Here is a 25,180-nt window from a genome sequence, read left to right as displayed (position 1 = left end):
CTCACCCAAGGATATTTTTCCATTGATTTTCAGATAGAGTGGGAGGAAGAGAGGGAAGGAGGGAGGGAGGGAGGGAGGGAGGGAGACACATTGATTGGTTGCCTCCTGCAGGACCCCACCAGGGGGGGAGACCAAACTGCAATTGAGGTATGCACCTTTGATGTGAACCGGAGACTCTTTGGTCCATGGGTGGATGCTCTAACTGCTGAGCCAAACCAGCCAGAGCATGTGTGGATGCCTTTCAGCGCAAGAAAGTGCGGATCATTGCCAATGGTCAGGAAATGGGACCACCTCAAGCTATGTTGTTTATCTTGACATGCGACAATTTATCCATGATACTACAAAGAATCAAGTTGTAATGAACCTTATAAAAACATTTTTAATGCCAAACATCTGACTGAATGCATTTTTAATGCAGTCATTTACAAAGCACTGGCCTTTCATGATGGCAAATGACCCACGTGAAATATAAAGGGAAAACTGTTTCCCATGGAAGTTACCATATGAATTACCATGTGACAGAGCAATTCTACTCTTAGGTATACAAGTGCGGGCAAAAGTAGGTTTATGGTTGTTCATATGGAAAAACATATAATATAAAAATAAATAATAAAACCAGAATAAACTCTGTTTTGTGTACTTGTAACTGTAAACCTACTTTTGCACACTTTTGTATCTCAAAAAAGAAATGAAAACATGTTCACACAAAAATTTGTACAAGAATGTTTATAGCAGCGCTATTCACAATAGCCCAAAAGTGTAAGTAACTGAAATGTCCATCAACAAATGAATGGATAAACAAAATGTGGTATAGCCATACAATGGAATATTACTCAATCATGAATGGACTTCAAAAACATTAAGTGAAAAAAAGCCACTCACAAAAGGCCACAAATATATATTTTTTAATCCTCATCTGAGGACATTTTTGCATTTATCTTCAGATAGAGTGGGAGGGAGACAGGGGGGGAAGAGAGAGAGAAACGTCGACATGAGACACATCGACTGGCTGCCACCCACATGACCTCAACTGGGGCAGGGACAAACTGCAACCAAGGTATGTGCCCTTAGTGGGAACCGAACCTGGGACTCTGGTCCACAGGCCAAGGTTCCAACCGCTGAGCCAAACCAGCCAGGGCAGGCCACATATTATATAATTTCAGTTTTATGCTATGTAAATCCATAGTGACAGAAAGTAGATTAGTGGCTGCTAGTGGATGGGAATTGGAAGGTAAGTGTTTTTTTTGGGGGGCAATCGAAATGTTCTGGAATATATACATAGTGGTGATGGTCACACAACTTTGTGAATATACTACAAAAACCCACTAACTTATATACTTAAATAGTTAAAATTTTGAATTTTTATCTAAAAAAAAAAAGAAGAAGAAAAACCCACCTTGGGAAAATCATCACCAACACTGTGAACATTGTACCAGCTAAATTTAACCACTCCACACATCAGGCCTCCATAAAGTCTGGAACCCACTGATGATATCAATATGATAAGAATCAATGAACCAATGGTCACAACTATTGTTTAGGATTTGGACAAGGCATTTATTGCTGAAAGAAGTGTGTTAATCTATAACCAAAAAGGTGGCACTTTGGATTTGTCTAACTTTAAAATGAAATCTTTGCATTTAAGTGTACAGTTAGGAACACTCACTTGTTTGAAGAAGATTCTGACTAGACAGTTAATCTCACAAGGTCCTACCAGGCCACTCTCAGCACTGGCTCATGTAGAAGCATACAAAGATGAAAAATATAGTATGCCAGCAGGGCAGCACCAGATAAATTTCTTCACCAGAGTCCTTAGTAATCCATGCAGCAGACTAGGATTTACTCTATGACCCCTCTGTCCCTTTGGTGACAGCTCAGGTTCCAAGAAATAAGACCACAATGGATGAGTATGGGTGTCACTCAGTTTTAGAAGCCTCATGCTCCAAAAGAGCCATTATTTCTAATAGCCGTCTTCTGGGAACAGCTTCTAGGGTCCTAGCAAGAAACATGCCCAGTTGTGAGACCTCAGTGCATTTAGGGAAGCCCAAAGCATCCCACCAGATATTTGCATTCATTCACAGGCCTTCTGGTTCAGATGCAGTTGATCAATTAGATATTATTTTTACAAATAACATTGCCTGGAAATACAGCTGACATGCCATCTTTACCAAGTTTCCAGAATAACAGAGCTAGAAAGCTCACTTAATTTGTCTGTAGGGAAGGAGAAAAGACTTTCTAACGCCTTCCTCACACTATGGTAGACAAGTCTCAGACCTATGACATCATCCTAATGGGCAGCATCTCCAAGCTTCAGAAACTTAGAAATTCCTACAGAATTTTTTTCAACAGTAAGAAACTGAAAAAATCATTAATCCTGATAAGAGTGTTACTTATGTCTGCAGCTCTGTAGGCAGCTATTTTGTCCCTTGTGCAGAAATAATTGGAAAATATTCAAGATTTGCTGCTCTTTGATATAATACCTTTTCCTTTAGTACTGAAACCACTGGTGGAGTCATGACTATTCTGATCAAGTGTAGTACAACCATTCATAACAAGATGACTTAGACTTTCACCATCTGTTCTGATGATCAACTTCACATGCTCATTCAGGCTTATGAAATTGAGTGAGCATTGATGAATGATAACCAGCATGGCAAATTTGAACTCACAGACATCCCTCCTGCACCCTATGGATTGCATAAATTGAAGTAACTTTTGATATTGATGTCAAAAGCATCTCAAATGTATTTGCTGTAGATAAGAGATCAAGAAAAGAGATTACAACACTAATGTCATAGTGTTTGAACATGGAAAACACTGAGTATATAGTCCAAGAGGCTTAAATGTAAAAAAGCTGGAGATGAGAAGCAGACAGGCAAAATAGCCCCAAAAAACTTGCTCTGATCTTATATTCAACAATAAAGCCACAGTGGAAGATGAGACACATCAAAGCAGAATCAAAGATTCAAAGATGAAGTCAAACAGAAGATTCTTAACAAGTGCAATGGAATCAATGGCTGGTCAAGAATCAAATTACTAAAAAGAAAGACTTTAATATTAGCAGAAAGAGCTGGGGAGGGTTTAAAACCCCATCACTATCACAGTGCTGGGTGCTTTGCTGGGGGATCCCTGGGAATAGTGACTTCAGCTCTCCCCTTCCTCCACCATGTCCTTCCTTATTAAGCTTAAATGCAATGGTCAATTATATAACCACTCCCTTGAATACATCTTTAATACACTTGCCCTTTCTCACTTCATGTTATTTGCTTGGCTTCCCCATACTGGTTAAATCCAACTCTGCCTACATTTATATAACTGAATGTAGCTGGAGAAAGAAACATACAACCATGGTTATTGTTTTAGGTTAGGTAGCCTAGAAGCAGATCCTGAGAGAATGATTTGTGTGCAAATGACTTATTAAGGAAACACTTGGGAAACCAATAAGGAATCAAGAGAAGTAGGTCAGGGAAGGGGAGAATGCCAAGCAAGAGTACCATGTAAGACAAAGTCCCTTAAGGGGCATTTTCAGCCTGATTTCATGGTGGGGAGGGGACTCTGCAGTGTAAGTTACATCTGAGAATTGTCTTACTTCCAAAGAATGATGATGATTTCATACTCTTGAACCCAAAAGTCACTGGTTAAGGGCCATCCTGGGCACTGCAACATTCAGGGCAAAGGAGCCTCCAGTAGGCCAAGGGCAGTACACACACATACACACACATACAAAAGCCACAGGGGCTGGTTACTGGAAGCCAAAGTCATCAAACCAGCCCTGGCCGGTTTGGCTCAACGGTTAGAGCGTCGGCCTGCGGTCTAGAGAGACCCAGGTTCGGTTCCTGCTAAGGGCACGTACCTCGATTGCAGCTGCAGTTTGTCCCCGGCCCTGGTTGGTCGTGCGGGTGGCAGCCACTCGATGTGTCCCTTTCACGTCGATGTTTCTCTCTCTCTCTCTTTTCCTCTCTCTCCCTTCCACTCTATCTGAACAATAAAATGGAAAAATGTCCTCGGGTGAGGATTAAAAAAAAAAAGTCATCAAATCAGTATGTACACTGAAACAGTAAAAAGGGATCCAAAAGAATCTGGGCAAAGTATCAATAATATCTACTAAAATCAATATTCTTGCTTCCAAGTCATGACCATGAACCTCAAAGTAAACACTCCCGGGCAACCATATTTCCTTAGCCTGTTTATTCTCCCATGCTCTTGTATGACTATTTCACAGTTTTTCCTCTTCAAACCTTTAACACCTTTTCCTCCATCCTCACTCTCAGGTGATTCTAGCTCCCTATTTCTTTTTTTTAAATCAATTTTTTAAAATATATTTTTTCTTTATTGATTTTATAGATAGAGGAAGGGAGAGGGAGATATATAGAAAAATCAATGAGAGAGAACACTGACTGACCGCCTCCTGCATGCCCCCCACTGGGGATTTGGTCCACAACCTGGGCATGTGCTCTGACTGGGTATCGAACTGGCGACCTTTTGTGCATGGGTCAATGCTCAACCAGTGAGCCAAACTGGCCAGGCTCTAGCTTCCTATTTCACTGAGAGAATAGAAACAATCTGATGATAACTTTCATACACTTACACTACCATATCTGCTGTACACAAGCATCTGTAGCCATATAGTTTGTCTCCCCTGCAGAGTCTAGAAGAAGGTTCACACTCCTATCTAATTCTCTTGTGAATTAGATCCCAGCCCACTCTTTCCTACTCAAGGACTTCATTCCAGCCTCTCTCCTGCACAATTTTTCCTCTCTCTTCTGGATCACTAGCATCAGTATGCAAACATGCTGCTATTTTCTTTTTTTTTTAATTCCTCACCTGAGGATATTTTTCTATTTATCATTAGCTAGAGTGGGTGGGAGGGAGGGAGAGAGAGACAGAGAGAAACACTGATGTGATAGAACCACATCTACTGGTTGCCTCCTCGTGACCAGACCAGGGCCGGGGATGAACTGCAACGGAGGTATGTGCCCTTGACCAGAATCAAACCTGCAACTCATTGGTCCACGGGCCAATGCTCTAACCACGGAGCCAAACCGGCCAGGGCCCATACTGCTATTTTCTAAAGATTTGTCTTGACCCCAATTCTCCTTCTACTTAAAACATTTTATTCCCTTTTGTGGAAAAACTTGAGAGTTGTTTACGCTCGCTGCTCCAGTTCCTCTCCTATTTTCTATTAAACCCATTTCAATCACACTTTCATTCGTATCTTTCCACCAAGACTACTTTTTCAAGGTCACTATTACTGTTACAGTATTACACCATGATTTTCCCATTTCCAGCTACTCCTTCGTACACTCCTTTGCAGCTTCCTCACTGATTCTACAACTTCTTAATACTGAGGTTCCTGGTACTAAGTTTCTAGACCTCTTTCTTTGTGTAGACTCATTATGATCTGATGGCTTGAAATACTGTCTCTAGTCCAACTGGTGTGGCTCAGTGGATTGACCACTGTCCCATGGACTGAGAGGTCCTGGTTTGATTCCCAGTCATATGTGTGGATGTGGGCTCGATCCCCAGTAGGGGGCATGCAGGAGGCTGCTGATCAATGTTTCTCTCTCACATGGATGTTTCTCTCTCTCTCCAAAAAATCAATACAAACATATTAAAAATAAATAAATAAATAAATAAATACTCTCTATGTCAATGAATCCTCATATCTAGTCCAGACCTCTGCCCTGATCTCCAGATCTGTTTACTGTACAAATCTATTTGGATGTCTAAAAGGCATCTTGAAACTTAACATTCCAAAACTGAGTTGTGATATTTCCCCTCAAATCTGTTTCTCTATACTCACATCTATTTTATTTTATGGTAATTGCATCCTTCCAGTTACAAAGAAAAAGATGGAATACTATCTGTCTCTACTCCTCTTTTTCTTTCATCGCCCCCCACCCCCATCTGGTTGGTCAGTAAATCCTTCCAAAAAAATCCAAACTATGACCACTTTGCATCTATTCTACACTACCATCCTGGTCCATACCACTAATATTTCCCTACTGGATCACTGCTATCTACTCCAAACTAGTCTCCTTGACTTTGCCCCTTTCAATCAAATAAATTCCATTTATGAAGCACAATCCTGGTTTATTTAACATTCAACCTAATTCAGAATTAAGTATCTTCCAGTTAGATAATTCTCTAGGAGATTAATATTACTCTCTCCATTTTGCCAAAGGAAGGCTCTGTGCTCAAAAGGGTTAAATAACTGCCCAGATTCCCACAGCAAGTGGAATAGTTGAAATTTGAACTCTGATCTGTTTTAGTTTGTTACAACACAAAACTTCTAGGTTAGAAACCTCAGCTATTTTTTTTTTTTTTTTTTTAATTCTGCCTCTCCTTCATCCTCCATTATCTAATGGGACCAGGTACCTTTTAATTCTATACCTCAAACCTCTCTTTGATCCAACTCCTTTTGCCACTGTTTTTATTTTCACTGAACTCAGGAATATAAATGTCAGTGGTATATGGTTCTGTTCCAATGTTTGCTCTTTCACTTATATAGTACCTCATTATCAGGATTACCCGGAACTAAAGGGTGTTATTACAGATTACGATACTAAGAGTTTATGTAACATATTTAAATTCCCAGTCGGTAAGTGGCAGATCTAATTTTCTGGAAGCCACGTTTCTCTATCTCTTTTTATTTATTTATTTAAAAAAAAAAACTATATTTAGAAGAAATTTATTTTAAAATTTATTTTCTATTATAAAACATCAGCGCGGGGCCAGATCCAAGGTGGGGAGCAGTCCTCTCAGGATCATCTTTCGGTTTCATTCCCTCACTTCAAATAAAATAAAGCCCAGGGAATCCCCGAGGTCCATAATTGTATCCTTTAACAAAGATTCCTTCTCATAGTTGGAATCGTGACTAGGATCCCTTTCATTATTGCCCACGAATTGTAGATACCCCGAATGTAATACAAGGGACGGTGATACCGGCTCCTGCCTGCATAGTTCGTCATTCCAGGTAAAGAAACTGGGGTGGGGGGAACCGGGAATCCACTCGGGGCCAAAGGAAGAAAAGCAAGATGCTCAGATTTGTTTCTGCTGGAAGAGAATGTGACGTCGGTACCTGTACTGGGCAACGGTCAGCTTGGCTCCGGGATCGGCCCCAAAGCCTGGCAAGTGCTGGTTGAGATAAGCCTCCAGGGATCTGTAGTCGAACTGGTGCTGGGGCAGCACCTCGGCCGCTTCCTGCTCGTCGGGGGCTTTGGTCTCCATGACGGCCGCTGCGGGTTGCAGAGTCGCGGAACCTACAGATACTTGGGCTACTTTTTAGCCAGTGGGCGAGGCCTAAGGGGCCCAAGTCCAAGCGGGCTCCGCCAATCACACACGCGTTAGCACCGTTGCTGAGCAACATTGGCCGGCCGAATCCTGGGAACAGGGCGGAAGACCCCGTGTGTGAGGATCTTAAGAATTGGAATTGGAGACCTTTATTTTTTTTTTATCCTCACCGAGGATATTTTTCCATTTTTTGTACAGATAGAGTGGGAGGGAGAGAGAGGAAGGGAGAGAGAGAGAGAAACATCAACGTGAAGGGACACATCGAGTGGCTGCCACCCGCACGACCGACCAGGGCCTGGGTCAAACTGCAACAGAGGTACATGCCCTTAGCGGGAACCGAACCGGGTCTCTCCGGACCGTAGGCCGATGCTCTAACCGCTGAGCCAAACTGGCCAGGGCCAGACCTCGGTTTTAAAGACAACAAAGCCGTTAGCTGCTACCGGCAAATAAGAACGCAGAGGCCTGGGCCTCCTCTAAATGCGTTGCCCCATTAGGCGGAAGACCTGTAGGTCCGGCTCAGAAGAGGGCCCGGCCGGACCGCGAGTGCAGAAATTAAAGGTCCCGGGCTTCCTCCTGGCCGCCCAAGTGAAAAGGCAACACCCCGGCGGCTCGCCCTGGCCACGCAGGCCCCTGGCTCTGCTGCGCGCGGTCTCTTGGGACTCGGCGAAGAAGGAAGCTAGAAGGGGTGGGCTTTTTTGTTTTTCCCCGGAGGGGAGCGATGACTGCAACCGGAAGCGGTACCGCGCGGGGCCGGCGGGAGTGGCGGAGACGTGTCCTTCTCTGAGGCGCCGGGAGCACGTCCCCAGGGTTCTGGGCGAGGAAGGCCGCCAGCTGCCACCGTATATACTCCCGCCGGGCCCAGCAGCCCTGTCATCGTGGGGCGGCGGCGGCGGCGGCGGCCGGGGCTGGGAGCTTTGGCGGCCGGAGTCCCAGCCATGGCCGAGTCTGTGGAGCGGCTGCAGCGGCGGGTTGAGGAGCTGGAGCGCGAACTGGCCCAGGAAAGAAGTCAGCGGGCCCTGGGGGGCGGCGACGGAGGGGGCGGCCGGGCCCGCATCGAGAAGATGAGCCCGGAGGTGGTGGACTCCAACCCCTACAGGTGACCGCGGGTCGGAGGCGGGCGAGGGGCGAGGTCGCCGTCCCCGTGTGGCCAGCAGTGAGGGCTCCCACCTCCCTTTCCTTGTTCTGGGGTGCAGCTCCCAAACCGGCCAGGCCAGACCTTAGTTCTGGTCAGAAGTCCTTTCTCTTACACACGCACACACGGCCGGGGAATCAGCCATATGGTATTGCTCCCGTGCTTGCCCCCCCCCCCCATTCTATTAGTCCGCCTCCTAAAACTGATAGTAACAATATATCCCCTTAGCCCTTTTTTGTTATGGACATAGACAACAATGCTGGGGCGGGGGGCGGGATCGGGAGGAGGGCGTCAATGGGGGAAAAAGAAACATCTGTAACAAAAATAAATTAATAAAAATTGCAAAAAACTGATAGTAACAACTCTCAGACGATAAGATCAAATGTAAAACCCGCTATACATAAACTTCCAGTCTCACCAAGGCTTCTCCATGGGGGGCAAATCACAGCAGCTAAGCCTCAATTTTAAGGGGGGTGGGGTGGGAGAGCTTGATTAGCTCTAAAGCCATTGGATTTTACCAGTTCTGCCCCTCTTTCTTCGTTTCCTAAGGCTTGTTAGTTCAGCTGGCTGGATATACAACAGTGGTTAAGGGTAAGGACTCTAGAGTCAGACTAACTGGTTTCAAATCCCAACTCTTAGTAGCTGAGTAACCTTGGGCCAGTTATGAATCTGTCCACTTCAATTTCTCACTTGTAGCATGGGGGTAATAGTAGTATCTATTTCTGTCTGAATTGTGAGTAGTGGGAAAGTCAGTATATGTAAAAGTCCTAGCTTGTACATCTAAGCTTTGTACAAGACTTTATTGCTGAGTGCATACACTAACATAACGGAGTGTTCACTATCTGCTAAGCACTTCTCATGCGTGTTCCTCCTAACCACAACCCTAGGAAATGGCTCCTATTATTTTACCCCCATTTTATAGGTGAGAAAATTGAGGCTTAGACAGCTGCTGTGATTTTCCTCCGATCATGGAGCTAGTAGTACATAATAAGGCTGGAAAGGCATTAGGTTTGTTTTACTCCTAATGGAATTGTCTCCTCATTTAGCTAATCTTGGGCAAGTTAATTAACTTGCATCTTTTTCCTCATTTGTGAAAGGGGGGTTGCAGTACTTTCTTCTCAGGGTTATTTATGAAGATTAAAGAGAGCATCAAGGTAAAGATGGCAGATTGATTACAGGCATTTATTATAGCTGTCTACCCAATCCCACCAAAATGACTGTAAAGGAATTTAAAAAATAAAGAAGAATAACCCCCATTGAAAAATAGAGGGTTTATATTAATAATTGGGATAGGTGTCTGTACTTAAAGATTATAGTAAAAAAATTTTAGAAACTAGAAAAGTGATGGGTGACTTAATATCTGATTTGATGGATCCAAAGACGCTGACTCTTAAGCCTGCAATCCAGTTTATACCACAATTTCCCAAAGGCTCAGGATTAGGCACTTCTAGCCTTATGCTAGGGCTAAAAAAGATATGGTTGAAAATATGTTGAAGAAACAGAGCCCAGGTTTCTTACTCTGCTTTTTGTAGCTGAGCGAATGCTAAGGTCTCTTCCTACCAAAAGAGAAGAATAGAGATTCACTCATTGGAGAGAGTGAAATGGAGGATTCCTATGAATTGAAACAGGTTTTTGTTTACATACTGAATGCTGGAACTCCCAGCCTTGCTCTTCTACTTAACAACCCCAAACTGACAGTCATAAGCACCTTTCAGGCTGGAAATTGAAAGATTTTTCTCTAGGGAAGCTGGTAGAGCCAAGAAGAAACCTTGAAAGACGGTGACATTCTGGGTTTCAACTAAATAGACCAGCCAGAGCACCCTACGGTGAAGCCCACAGTCAAATAAGCATTGCCCACATCTTTGTCTTTACTAGTGTCTGGTTCTTAAATATATGAGCAGAACAAAGGATGAGAGAAGCTCCAACATGAAAATAAAACAAAATAAAAATACTAACTTGAATAGATTATGTAAGGGGAACACATCCCCTTATCATTATCCTCAGGTGAGAGATGGTATTTTATAAATGAAACGAGGTGCTACCAAAAAAAAAAAAGATAGAAAGAAAATCATTCAGATAATTAAAAAGAATTCTTGAAAATATACAAAATTGAAAATTTCAATAGAAAAGTTATAAAATAAAGTTGAAAAAAAAATCCAGAGAATAGAGCAGAAAACTAAAATGATTGGAAAATAGAAAAGAAATGAGTACAAGAACAGTCCAAGTAGTCCAACTTCCAAATAACAGGAATTCTGGAAAGATAATCCAGGAAAAACAAAGCAAACAAACAAGGAAATAGTCATATTCTTCAAGGAAATTTCCCAGAACTGAAAAATGTGTGTCTGATTTGCTAGTGCCTACTAAGTACACAGCACAATGGATGAAAATAGATTCACACTAAGGCACATCATAAAATTCCAGAAGCTAGAAGACACTGGAGTTGTATCTTAGAAATTGTAAGGGAAAATTATTTACAGTTTTTAAAATCTTGTTGCATGGTCTGGGAGGGTATTCAGGCTTTAGTTTTTTAAAGCTGCCCCAGTGATTTAGTTTCATCTAGTAAAACCCAGCTAAAAGATTTATCCTCTTTTAAAGGATTAGTAACGGTTGACTTTTGGTGTCAATTTTCTGTGATGTATGTTTACCTATGTCACTAAGATGGTAACCTTTAAAATATTTTTTTTTCTTTGTTTTAAGCCGCCTGATGGCATTAAAACGAATGGGAATTGTAAGCGACTATGAGGTATGATAAACCTTTCCAAGTTTTTGAAGATGATTTCAATAAATGAAAATAATTTTTGATGAAGACTTATTAATCCAGACATATATAATTTTGTATTTTACAGAAAATCCGTACCTTTGCTGTAGCAATAGTAGGTGTTGGTGGAGTTGGTAGTGTGACTGCTGAAATGCTGACAAGATGTGGCATTGGTAAGGTAAAAGCATTTCTCTTTGCCTGTTTGTAGAGAACTGTTTACTTCTGGAGTAAATCAGGTACAAATTAGGACCCCCCCCCATTACTAATGGTTTATTGATTTGTGGTGTATTTATTCAAATTGTTTTTTTCTACCCAAGGGTGTTAAACATAACCCCACCAAAATGGAGGCTGATATTATTGCTAATTAAATGAGGACTACCTAATTTAGTTCAGGAACTTTTTGTTTAGGGTAATATATAAACAATTTGAACTTACGTGTTTGAAATTGAACTGGAGAATGCTCCAGATATTTTTTAACCCACATATATATGGTTTTATTTTTTTCTAAAATTGGTTTAGATTGTGAATAGGAAGGAGAAGTAACCATATAGTAAGTATCATTCTAGCATTCTTAGACTTATAAAGCTTGAGTCCATGATGTTAGATATATAGTGGTTGAATACATAAGCTTTCCACAAATGTATACCCTTTAAATTGTCATTTTGATAAAGCATGCATTTGCCCCTAAAGCTTATCACAGTTTTTAAAAAAAAAATTTTTTAATCCTTACCCAAGGACATTTTTCCATTTTTTGTTCAGATAGAGTGGGAGGGAGAGAAAGGGAGAGAGAGAGAGAGAGAAACATCAACGTGAAAGAGACACACCGAGTGGCTGCCACCCGCATGACCAACCAGGGCCAGGGACTAACTGCAACCGAGGTATGTGCCCTTAGCGGGAACCGAACCCGGGTCTCTCTGGACCGCAGGCCGACGTTCTAACCGCTGAGCGAAACCGGCCAGGGCATTATTTTTTAATGTTGGTTTTTTAATGTTGGTTCACTCCATGTGCTAAATTTTTAAAGAAAGTGATTTCAAAGTTGGCACTCATTTATCAGTGTAGAAAAGACAACATCAAAATACTAAAAATGGCCCTGGCCAGTTTGGCTCAGCGGTTAGAGCGTCGGCCTGCGGTCCGGAGAGACCCGGGTTCGGTTCCCGCTAAGGGCACGTACCTCGGTTGCAGTTTGTCCCCGGCCCTGGTTGGTCGTGCGGGTGGCAGCCACTCGATGTGTCCCTTCACGTCGATGTTTCTCTCTCTCTCCCCCTTCCCCTCTCTCCCTCCCACTCTATCTGTACAAAAAATGGAAAAATATCCTTGGGTGAGGATTAAAAAAAAAAAAAAATACTAAAAATGTTTATTAACATTTTGAAGTCTTTGAAGAGGCTTACAAAAGCCAGCTAATAGTTGCTTATAGCTGATCTAAGTACCCTGGCTGACCAAGAATAGTCCAGATCATGGAGATCCATGGATTTCATGGTTGAGTATGCATTAGGATCCCTTGGAAGACTTATTAAACCACAGATTACCAGACTCTATTTCAGTGGTTTTGATCCTGTAGGTTTTAGGTGGACCTAAGAATTTTAATTTCTAACAAATTTCCAGGTGATTCTGATGTTATTCCAGGGACGGCACTTTAAGAACTTCTGGATCTTTGCTGTTCAAAGTCCGGTACCTGAAGTAGTAATAGCATCAGCATCACCTAGGAACTTGTTAGAAATAAAGACTCTCAGGCCCTACGCCAGACATGCTGAATCAGAATCTGTATTTTAACAAGATGACAGATGATTAATATATATATCAAAGTTAGGGAAATGCCCCTGTATTTCTAACAAGCTCCAGGTGATGCTGATGTTGCTTGCCCAGGCCACATTTTGTGTGGCAAGGATGTAGACCAATACTGCTGTAGTTAGAATTACCTGGGAAGTTTAAAAACATTCTGATGTCCAGACTGCACCCATAATGAGTTAATCAAAATCTCTGGGAATGGGACTCAGACGTGTATTTTTCGAAAACTACCCAAGTGATTCCAATGTGTACTCAAGGTTGTATGCTAAGAATCTACATAAGTAAGTTTCAGAACTCTTTATCCAATGTGTAAAACATAAACAAGAAGCTAATTCATGGGGTTAAGTGGGGAAGTGGAGGACAGGAGACCCAGAGCCCACCTCTTATCCCTGAAAGTTATGGAATCCTCAGCGCACCTTGGATTACCAGATCCAGATCAGCTGCTTTATTTTACAGATGAGGATACAGGCCTAAAGAGTGAAAGTGACTTACCCATGATCAGAGCTAATTTTAGCAAAGTTACAACTCATACCTCTTGTCCCCAAATTTGGAATTTTCTACAACTTACTCATAAACCAGTGATGAGGCCAAAACTCAAACTTGATGGTGGGCCTGATCTAATAAATATAGTTGAATAAACTTAAATAAATCATATTTTGGAGACTCTAGGGTTAGAAAATTATCATGGTATCTTTTGTAGCAAAATTTTAAGGTTTACCTATGTGTTGTTTTTATGGATTGGGTTAATTTTTTTTTTTTTTGTTTCCATATTGAGAAAAAAAATCCCATTTTTGTATTTATTGCTAAATTTAGGATGTTGAGAACTGGATTACAAAGTCACAGAATTTTAGATCAAGGAAGGGCTCTTGGAAATCGTTTGGTCCAACCTGTTCTTATTGATAAGATATGGGATCTTTTGGACATTTTAAAGGTTTTGTGTGTGTGTATAACACTGTTGTGCCTAACTATATAGCAGGAAACAATAATTAAGTGATTGGTTGGTAACTCTATTTGGAATAATGCTTTAGCATTGCATGGGTGTATATATGGTGTCATAGGCACAAAAGGAGTCATACTATACTATAGTTTTAAGTTATGACATTTGTTTTATTTTATTGGAAAATTTTATTTATCCAATGGGTTCTTGGCTTTTAGCAAAAAATAGCAATGGAATGGAATAAACATTAATTTCTTAGCAAATCATTTAGAGAAGTAGTACAGCATTGTGCTTAGAGTGCAGATGCTGGATTGAGACTGTCTGAATTTGAATCCCTTTTCCACTACAAATTAGCTGAGTGGCTTTTGAGCAAATGCCCTAGTTATCTCATTTCTAAAATGAGGTTAATGGTATTTATGTACTTACCTCATATGAGCGTTAAATGAATTAATATATGGCAGTTAGTGTTTCAGAGTTTTATTATTGTCAAATGGTTAAACCCATAAAATGTAAGGCCTACTAGTTCATTCTTTGTTATGTTTTTCATCAGAATATCACTATTTTCATTTTAGTTGCTGCTCTTTGATTATGACAAGGTGGAGCTAGCCAATATGAATAGACTTTTCTTCCAACCTCATCAAGCAGGATTAAGTAAAGTACAAGCAGCAGAACATACTTTGAAGTAAGTAGAATAGCAATTAAAGACCATATTTAGTGAAATCTTTGTGTATTTGGTATTTGTTAACCTAATATATAAATGGACCTGAATTTTTTCTCTATAAAAATGCAGGTTTCACTTATACAAATTCTGTTACCTATTGGATCTGGGTTGGCAACCTTTTCCTATATAGCGCTTGAGAGTAAATATTTTAGGCTTTGAGGACCATATGGTCTCTGTCGAAACAGCTCAGCTCTGCAGTTATAGTGTGATGGCATCTGTAGGCAATATAAAAAATGAATGGTCATGGCTCTACTCCAATAAAACTTTACTGATGAACTCTGAAATTAAAATTTTATATATTATTTTTTTTTCTTTTTTTTTTTTTATCCTCACCCGAGAACACTTTTCCATTTTTTGCTCAGATAAAGTGGGAGGGAGGGAGGGAGAGAGAGAGAGAGAGAGAAACATCAATGTGAAAGAGACACATCGAGTGGCTGCCACCTGTACGACCAACCAGGGCCGGGGACAAACTGCAACCAAGGTACGTGCCCCCAGCGGGAACTGAACTTGGGTCTCTCTGGACCGCAGGTCGACGCTCTAACCGCTGAGCCAAACCGGCCAGGGCTATTTTTTTTACATGTCAGGAAATAATTGTTCTTTTGACTTTTTCCTGCAGGTATTTAAAAATGTAAAAGCCATTATTAGCTTGCAGACTTTACAAAAACAGGTGGCAGGTCAATTTTGGTCTAAAGACTGTAGGTGGCCAACCCTTACTCCAGAAAGTTTCTCTGTGAGCCCAAACATACTTGCACTGAATTGAATAAGGAACAAGGAAGCTCCTTTGTCAGGCTGAGATGTAGCTAACTGAGGTGATGCAGCTTAATTTCCAACACATAGATTGTGGGAACATTTTTGTAAGTCTTCTGATAATCTACACATTATGAACCTAGTCCTTGAAGTGGGATAAAAGAGGTAGAAGAAGATAGTATTTTCTTTGAATGGCTTGAATTCCATTTTTCTGATCTCTGTTAAATGATCTTTAGTTATTTTACTGGCTTTTTCTTACTTTTCCTACCAGTAGTTTTTATAATCATTCCTTTTTTCCCTCTTAGGAACATTAATCCTGATGTTCTTTTTGAAGTACACAACTATAATATAACCACAGTAGAAAATTTTCAACATTTTATGGATAGAATAAGGTAAAATTTTATTTATGAATATTTGCACAATGTCCAGCTCAGTAAAATTTTATTTATGAATATTTGCACAATGTCCAGCTCAGTAAAATTTTATTTATGAATGAATATTTGCACAATGTCCAGCTCTAAACAAGTATTAGAAAATGTGCTGATGATTAATTCAGTGAGTTGGTAGAATAAAATATATTTCTGTTTTTATTTATTTATTTATTTTCTTTATTGACTTTTAGAGAGAGGAAAGGAGAGGAGGGAGAGAGAGATAGAAACATCAATGAAAGAGAACATCGATTGACCGCCCTTACATGCACCCCTCTGGGGATTGGGCCCACAACCTGGGCATGTGGCCTGATGGGAAATCAAACTGGTGCCCTCTTGATACATGGGTTGACACTCAACCACTGAACCACACCAGCCGGGCTATATAGTTCTGTTTTCAAAATAGTTAATTTTTGTGTTATTTTTGTATACTGGGAACTCATTAAAAGTATATATTGTCCAAAATACAATGGAAACAACAAACAAAAAACCCCTATTATTATAGTAGTATAACAAGGAATCCTCAATTTTACATTCTGTTCGAGAAAATATTTCTGTCTCAAAGTGGTTTTCTGCCGCAGCTCTTGTAACACCACTGAAATAATGAATTGTTTTCAGGTAACTTTTTATTGCATTTGAATAAAAGTCTGAAAGCTGATAGGTAAATGGTAACTTTTATAAACAGACTTTATAGTTGTATCCTTGTATGTTTTGTCTAAGAAGTACTGTAGCATCATTGATGTTACATTCTTATGTTACTCAATACTCTATATATACTGGATCTTTAATATTGCTTACTTACTATATCATAATTAAACATTTACTGAAACAGTAAATGTGTGCCTGAATAAATAAAGTCTAATTAGAATGTAATTTGTGTCCTGATTTTTTCAAATAAAATTTATTTTCTTTGCCCAGTAATGGTGGATTAGAAGAGGGTAAGCCTGTTGACCTAGTTCTTAGCTGTGTGGACAATTTTGAAGCTCGAATGGCAATAAATACAGTGAGTATTTCTACTGTGGAAAATGTTATACTCATGGATTTATCTCTTATCCTGTTTATTCTGTCAGTATATATTCCCCATCCTAAAAGTAGTTCTGCATCTAAACTCTTTCATAATGTGTTTTATTTATTTTTAATGTTCCCTTAGCCTACTTTTGAAATGTATTCTAATGGCTTTGGGACCTGTCTAGCCTTGCTATTGTGGCATGTTTCAATACCCTACTCTCTCCCTTACCAGTAGAGGAAACTATAGGAGATACTTGTGATGTACAATTTTTAAAAATAAATCGATGTCTTACAATACTTTTATTCTTGGTCTCCTTTGGTTTTAACTTTTATTACTTTATTTTACAGTAAATGTATAAATATACATAAATTGCCTTTAAATGTGGTTTCACAAAAATAAAACTGAATTATTTTTCTTTTAAATTATTGTGTTTTCAGCTTTTCAAATGACATTTTGCATTTTTATTGCTGAAATAATTTTAGAAAAATGAAATTTTACATTAGTAAGTTCAATAAACTATGCTTCAGTTTAATTAAATAGATATTTATTGACTGCTTACCTGTCAGTTTATTTTATTTTTTTAATCCTCACCTGAGGACATTTTTGCATTTATCTTCAGATAGAGCGGGAGGGAGAGAGGGAGGAAGAGAGAGAGAGAGAGACACATCGAGTGGGTGCTACCCACACGACCCCAACCAGGGCCAGGGACAAACTGCAACTGAGGTATGTGCCCTTAGTGGGAACCGGACTCAGGTCTCTCTGGTCTGCAGGCCGACGCTCTAACCGCTGAGCCAAACCGGCCAGGGCAATTTTAAACAGAGGATGGCAATTGCCAAGGAATTCCATTATTTACAACTTTTCTCTTTCATTCTGAAAGAGAATTTTAAAAAATGCATGATAATCCACTTGGTTAAACCCCAGTTTTTCATGAAAAGAACTTGTGGTAAATTACTTTTTACTCTTTTATGTTCTTTCTTTTACTTTTACCTATTTCTACAAAGGCTTGTAATGAACTTGGACAAACTTGGATGGAATCTGGGGTCAGTGAAAATGCAGTGTCGGGGCACATACAGCTCATAATTCCTGGAGAATCGGCTTGTTTTGCGGTATGCATAATTAATTTGTTAAGTATAAGAGTTTTTCCACTGTTAAGTATGAGTTCCTAGGGGCATTGAAAATGTATTACAGTTCAAAGGGAAAACAAACTTTGAATATGATGGACTACTATTTGGGACATATACTTTTTTCCTTTCTTTGAAATAGATTTTCTTTTCTTCTTTTTCCTGTAGTGTGCCCCACCACTTGTAGTTGCTGCAAATATTGATGAAAAAACTCTGAAACGAGAAGGGGTTTGTGCAGCCAGTCTTCCTACCACTATGGGAGTGGTTGCTGGGATCTTAGTACAAAATGTGTTAAAGTAAGTAAAGGTTAATTTTTCTGAATAGTCCTGTTTGTTTTGATAAAAATAAATATATTTCATGAAGTATTTTAAACATTGGAATTACCAGCTAAGTACTTAATTTAGTTTTAAAATTTTAATTTTAAATATAGTACATATATTTTTTATTTTATATACTATGTATAATATGCATATACTTTGTATTTGTATGTAATATACCTTAGTAGACATAATTTAAATGGACAATTGACCCTTGAACAATGTAGGTGTTAGGGGTGCTGACCCCTGCGAAGTAAAAAAGTCCATGTATAATTTTTGCCCCCCCCCCCCAATTTAACCAGATGTCCTTTGGCATCTCCTGGGAATTGGTTCCAGGACACCCATGGATACCAAAATCCAAGGATGCCTAAGTCCCTTATGTAAAGTGGTGTAGAACAATGCATGTAGTCGGCCTTCTGCATCTGTAGATTCCCAGGGATACAGAGGATTGACTATATAACCACTGAAAAAAACAACAATCCACGTATGTGTGAATCCCATGCAGTTCAAACCCGGGTTGTTCAAGACCCAATTGTATTTTAATTAATATTACATATATTAATGCACATACATGTTTGTGTTACTCTCTGCATTTGGAATAGCTCTTGTTAAATGGTACAGTGGTACTGGTGTAATTATATTTGACTCATTAACCAAATATAAATCCCTGCAGGTTTGACCAAAGATTGGAGACTTAGGTATTAACTCACTTGTTTCCACTATCTTGATTTAATTCTTAGTAAAACTAATATAAATGTGATTAAACATTAACAAGGGTAATATATCTGTTATCCAAAAATAAATATCCACCAACTATACCATCTAAACCAGCAACTTTCAACCTTTTTCATCTCATGGCACACATAAACTAATTACTAAAATTCTGTATCTAACAAAAAAAAAATTGATTCATTCACATCAGATGGCTACTGTTGTGTTGGGCCGTTGTTATTTTTTTATTTGACAATCTAAGGCAAAAGAGGTCAGTGCCTCTGACTAAATAGTCAGGTATTGCATGTTTTAGAAATTCTTGTGGCACACTGGTCAAAAATCATTGATCTAAACTATAACTAAAAAAGACAAAGATTTCTTTACAGCTAAAATTAATGCCAAAGAGTTTTTTGAATTCACAATTGAAAGTGGAACCCCTTTAGGTGTTTCCTCTCTTAGGCCATTTTTGTTACTTTACAACCCTAATAAGCTTAGTTATGTTTCCTAAACCTCCAATATAATAAGATCAAACTGCAGTATGTTATAGGTAGACATTCTGATATCAGAAGTGTCCACTACCAGCAAAATACGGTAAAAAGTCCCTGGTCTGCGTGGCTCAGTGCTTAGAATATTGCCCCAGCACCAAAGGGTCATGAGTTCAATTTCCAATTAATTCCCTCCCTTCTACTCTCTCTAAAAAAAAAAAAAAAAAATCAATGGAAAAAATATCCTTGGGTGAGGATTAACAACAACAAAAAAGATATTGTAAAAAGCATACATAAAAACTCTTAAGGCAACTATCTAGAGCTATTTTATATAAGAGCAGATAGCTTGTAAAAACTTCAGTAGGCCTTATCTGAACAAAACATTTCATAGAATGATATGAAAAGGGCAAAAATTATGGCTATAAAGTATTCTCTTACAGTTGTGTCATATTTATAAGCCCTCTGTTAATGGACATTTAGGCTACTTACTGATTTTTTGCTATTAATAATGCTGCAAACATCTTGTCATGTATCTTTGTATATTAGATTTTCTATACAGTTTAAATTTTTAGGAGTAGAATTTCTGGGTTTAGCAAAGTTTATTTTGACAAATATTACTAAATTTCTCTTTTAAAGGGATTGTACATTTCCATCACAGCGTAGGAGTACCTGGTTCACCCACACCTTTGATATAATTTGATATCATAATATTCTTTAATCTTGGTCAATATGATAGGTGAAAATGGGTATCTCTTTTAATTTTGTTTTTGTGATCATTTGAGCACTTATATTTTTGTGTGAATTATTTGATCATATTCTTTGCTCACTTTTTTTTGTTTTTTTCTTATTGTGTATTAAAAATACACATTTACACCCTGGCTGGGTAGCTCAGTTGGTTAGAGCCATGTCCCAATTTGCCAAGGTTGCAGGTTCGATCCCTGCTCAGGGCACATAAAAGAAGCAACTATCAAATGTATAAATAAGTGGAACAACAGATCAGTGTTTCTCTCTCTCCCTCTCTAAAAATAAATTACTCAATAAAAAAAAAAAATCAATGAAACAAAAATCGATGTCTCTCTCTCTCTCTCTCTTTTCCACTCTCTTAAATGAATAAGAAAAAGGACATACATCTGCAAATATTTTTTCCTTTTGTTTATCTTATGTACATGATTTTCCCTCTAAATATAAACTTCTAAAAAGAATCAGATTTGACTGAGAGGGAGCACAGAAAGCTTTATGGCATAATGGGAATGTTCTATATTTTGATCTGGTGGTGATTACATGGGTGAATGCCTTTGTAAAATTTTATTGAGCTGTATATTAAAATTGTAAGCTTTATAGTAAGTTATATATAACATTTTTTAATTAGTTAGATTTGGTCCTAGCCAGTTTGGCTCAGCGGTTAGAGCATCGGTCTGCGGTCCAGAGAGACCCAGGTTCGGTTCCCGCTAAGGGCACGTACCTCGATTGCAATTTGTCCCCGGCCCTGGTTGGGTTGTGCGAGAGGCAGCCACTCGATGTGTCCCTTTGACATTTATGTTTCTCTCTCTCTCTCCCTCCCACTCTATCTGAACAAAAAATGGAAAAATGTCCTCAGATGAGGATTAAAAAAAAATTAGTTAGATTTGATATCATATCTCAGGAATTTTTAAGATATATTTCTTCTACATTTTAACCTCTCTAAAATCAAACTGCTGCTTAAAGTTGTTGACATACCATAGTTTAATTGGCAGCATTGTATCTTTATTAGAGGTTCAAAAAATAAGAGTTCTATTGGTCAATGGAAGAGTAATCTTTTCTTTCCTGTGTTCATTCAACAAATACCTTCTATGAGCCAGGCCCTGTAAGCAAGATAAGAAATTTCTGTTTTCTTAGTTGCTTGTTACAAAAATCATTACCTATTTCAAAATCAGTTTTTAAAAATCTGATTCTTTTAATACTTTTATCTTTTTATTTATTTAAGCCTACTTTGTTTTTTTCTAGGTTTCTGTTAAATTTTGGTACTGTTAGTTTTTACCTTGGATACAATGCAATGCAGGATTTTTTTCCTACTATGTCCATGAAGCCAAATCCTCAGTGTGATGACAGAAATTGCAGAAAGCAGCAGGAAGAATATAAGGTATACATCAATCTATCAGAATGCATGAGAGAACATATTGCATAGGATAATTGCTTAAAAAAAGAAAAATATTTAGATTTGGAGTTCAAGATAATTGGGTTCTGGGGTCTTAAACTTTTAATCTATTCACCATGCTTTGAAATGAAAATTCTGTTCAAAGTCCTTTTTTTGATATTGGTAGGATAAAAAGTCTGCCTGAATTCTTTTTTTTTTTTTTTGAATCCTTACCCAGGTATATTTTTCTGTTTATTTTCAGATAGAGTGGGAGAGGGAGGGAGGGAGGGAGAGAGGGATAGATAGAGAGAGAGAGAAACATCGATGTGAAAGAGACACCTTGACTGGCTGCTTCCCGCTCGACCCTAACCAGGGCTGGGAATGAACCATGACTGAGTTACATACCCTTGTCCGGAATCGAACCTGTGACTCATTGGTCCGCGGGCCGACACTCTAACCACTGAGCCAAACTGGCCAGGGCCTGCCTGAATTCTTGATTAATGCTTCAGAGAACTGAGAATGAGTAATAACACTTTGATACTGTTTGATTTCTACAGAAAAAGGTAGCAGCACTGCCTAAAAAGGAGGTTGTTCAAGAAGAGGAAGAGATAATACATGAAGACAATGAGTGGGGTAGGAATCCTTTTATAAATTGAAATAGCAGCATAAAACATACTTTATGGGAGGAATCTAATTATAAATAATGTTATATAACTTTTGAGTTGTTATTGCTTATTAAGTTCCTTAAAAGCTGTTTTTAAAGTCAAATTTAACTCTGTAGGTATTGAGTTGGTATCTGAGGTTTCAGAAGAGGAACTGAAAAATTCTTCAGGTCCAGTTCCAGATTTACCTGAAGGAATTACAGTGGCCTATACGGTTCCCAAAAAGGTACATCTAAAATCTAATATACCATAAGGCAATACCATGTAAAAGAAAATGTTTATCTTTCATCTTTATCCTACTTTGTAATGCCAACACAGTACTTCCTGTATTTATTACTCTAGTCATTAAGATGTGTGAAAGAGAGACATATTCAGTGCTAGTATGGACATATGCACAGCACATTTAAACTGTTTGAAAACATACATAGGAAATAGTTTTGTTCACTTATTAGTAGATTAAGTAAAATAGAGTTTGATTAAATGAAAATACCATTTTTTAAAATTGGTACTTTTGGTCACAATACAATTTAAAAGTACACTTCAGTAGATATCTCAGGAATATTGAAATTACTTCTTTGTAAATCAAAAGACTGGTGTGGGAAGTAAAGGACTTTGTCTCTCCTAAAAATTAGAAGGCACATTTACTAAAGAAAATTTACTTTTAAACTTGTTGAACATGGTTAAAGCTTACTGATTATATGTTTCTAAGCATAAATAATTCTCTATGTTTTTTTTTTTTTTACTGTTTCCCTCATTCATTGATAGCAAGAAGATTCTGTACCTGACGTAACAGTGGAAGATTCTGGTGAAAGCTTGGAAGATCTCATGGCCAAAATGAAGAAAATGTAGATAATGGACTGGACTATATTTATTTCCTGTGTTGAAGCCTATTCCTTTGCAACTTAAAAAAGTCATTCTAAAATTTAGGGCAATATCACTTGTGTAATCTTCGCTGAATTGTTATACTTTTGGAAAATACTAGGACTGTTGCTTGTTATCGTCCCACCCTTAGCTAAATCAATAACAACTAAAACTCATGTTTCATTCCAGTAAGGAAATTTCAAATGATTATTCTAGGCAGTTATACATTTTATTGAAAACTTAGCCATTGAGCCCTGGCCAATTTGGCTCAGTGGTTAGAGTGTCTGCCTGCAGACTGAAGGGTCACTAGTTTGATTCCTGGTCAAAGGCACATACCTGGGTTGCAGGTTCGATCCTAGGTTACACACAAGGCAACCAATCAGTGTGTCTCTCTCACATCAGTATTTCTCTTTCCCCCCTCCCCTTTTCTCCTCCCTTCTACTCTCTCTCAAAATCAATGGAAAAATATTCTGGGGTGAGGATTAACTAAAAAATTAAAAACATTTTTTTAATTAAAAAAAGGAATCACATAAACTATCTTAAAAAAAGAGAGAGAGAAAGAAAACTTAGCCATTGAAATGTTTTGGCTTTTTGTAAGGTATGGGAAGAAGGACCAATTTGATGTTATACATAATTCCTTTTTTTTCCCAATAATCCTTTGTGGTCTGTGACCATGGGCAATAAAGCAGTAAGTGGTCCTGAAATACAGGGAGAAAAACAAGAGGTACAACCTGTTGATTTGAACTAGCAGGTATGTATGCATTGTTTTGGAATTGTTTTCTACAACAAAACTGCCCACTACTAACTTGGCCAACAATAAATTTAAAACAGTTAAACTATAAAATAAAAACATTCTCTCAAATGTTTCCTGATTGCAAACTGAAATGTAGTCATTGAAAAAGTTGTAAACTTGTGAATTATATATTCAAAATCAGCTAGGCAACCAAAAGGAAGCTTTTTTCATGGATAGACAGATAAGTGTACTTTGAAGAAGTACAGGTTATATTTCTGCTGACCACAGAAAAGAAATCATTGCATATGTGGGGCATATATCTGGAATCACTATACTTTATTGAGGAGCAAGAAATAAATTTAGGCTAAGATCATCTAGATTATACCCATCATATGGGTTATCTTCTGAGTATTCCATTTAAATTTGATTCCCTGGTAAATATTGGCAAGGGTTTGTCTTGGATAGTGGGCATTAAAGAGGTCTAAAGTGCCTCTGAAATGACTGACATGTATTTCTTCCCTGGAAGAGGATCATTTTCCCTGATCATGACCACTAAATCACAAATTGATAAACTGGTTTTCCCTGGAGTTGCATACACATAATAAAGACTTAGAGAGCCTTGGCTGAAATAAATTTCCAATGGTTTGGAGACCAATAAAAAATGTGTAACCATTATCTGAGCGAGTGCCCATATTACTCTTCCCAGTGTCATGAAGGAGGAAGACACATAACTCAAGAGAAGATCTGTAGGCTGTTAATTATGCTAATCTCCTATTGATGATTTTGTTTTTGTTTCAAAGATATATACGTCTAAATATCTGTAGGGGGAAAATGTTAGTAAAAAAATGAAAAAGTGCATTCACCACTTGTAAAATAAAGTTCTAAAAACTGATTTCAGAAAGCCCCAAATATCAAAAATACATTCAATATATTAGATTTGAGATTCTAGGACCATATTGAATTTTTTTTTTTTTTTTGCAGTGCAGAAATTAAAGCAGTTTATTGGCAGCGTGCTAAGCAAGGATGCATAGTATGTTTAGAGTAATATCAGGAAAGGTGAGGGATAGTTTTTCTAGCCTTGAAATTTATATGTTGCCTTGGTAGGTCATTTGTCATGTTTAAAAATTGAGTGTATTCATCTATAAAATAACTTCTAATTACTAGAGATGTTTTGAATTTCGAAAAAGAAATTCAGTTTTTCTAAATTCCAGTCCTTTGTCATCTCTGGTATACTGCTTTGGTAAGGCTTTACTTATAAGTTAAATTTTAATAATTTGATAAATTATATAACTAGAACTCACTATCTTCTAAAAACCTTTTTTTCTGTTCTTGGCACTGTTCTAAGACACACTGCTGATGTCTTATAT

General features: G+C 38.3%; 2 protein-coding genes across 5 annotated transcripts in view; one reads left to right on the top strand and one right to left on the bottom strand.

Annotated features, from left to right (window-relative positions):
- ACAD11 (acyl-CoA dehydrogenase family member 11) overlaps window positions 1-7,307 on the bottom strand; it is a 61,598-nt gene extending 54,291 nt beyond the window's left edge. The window contains exon 1 of one of the 3 annotated variants that reach the window (XM_036267139.1): window positions 7,082-7,307. In XM_036267139.1, the coding sequence (XP_036123032.1) occupies window positions 7,082-7,230 (149 nt within the window). In that variant the 5' untranslated portion in view covers window positions 7,231-7,307. The remainder of the gene's footprint in view (window positions 1-7,081) is intronic. The other 2 variants (XM_036267140.1, XM_036267141.1) reach the window with 2 other exon arrangements.
- A 571-nt stretch (window positions 7,308-7,878) lies between these two features.
- On the top strand, window positions 7,879-24,790 carry UBA5 (ubiquitin like modifier activating enzyme 5). Of its 2 annotated transcripts, XM_036267290.1 has the most exons (13): window positions 7,879-8,389; window positions 11,123-11,168; window positions 11,272-11,361; window positions 14,478-14,587; window positions 15,679-15,765; window positions 16,720-16,804; window positions 17,812-17,916; window positions 18,100-18,227; window positions 21,428-21,563; window positions 22,115-22,190; window positions 22,339-22,445; window positions 22,985-23,064; window positions 23,767-24,790. In XM_036267290.1, the coding sequence occupies exons 1-13, from the start codon at window positions 8,229-8,231 to the stop codon at window positions 23,780-23,782; spliced, it is 1,227 nt and encodes a 408-aa protein (XP_036123183.1). In that variant the 5' UTR covers window positions 7,879-8,228; the 3' UTR covers window positions 23,783-24,790. The 2 variants fall into 2 exon arrangements, with proteins under 2 accessions (XP_036123183.1, XP_036123184.1); XM_036267291.1 differs by lacking the exon at window positions 23,767-24,790 and having other exon boundaries at window positions 22,985-23,347.
- The last annotated feature ends 390 nt before the right edge of the window (window positions 24,791-25,180 follow it).

The sequence above is a fragment of the Molossus molossus genome, unplaced genomic scaffold, assembly GCF_014108415.1.
Source record: "Molossus molossus isolate mMolMol1 unplaced genomic scaffold, mMolMol1.p scaffold_m16_p_18, whole genome shotgun sequence".
In the NCBI taxonomy this organism is placed as follows: Eukaryota; Metazoa; Chordata; class Mammalia; order Chiroptera; family Molossidae; genus Molossus; species Molossus molossus.
The sequence above is the reverse complement of the archived record's forward strand: the minus strand, read 5'-3'. Positions and strand labels throughout refer to the sequence as shown.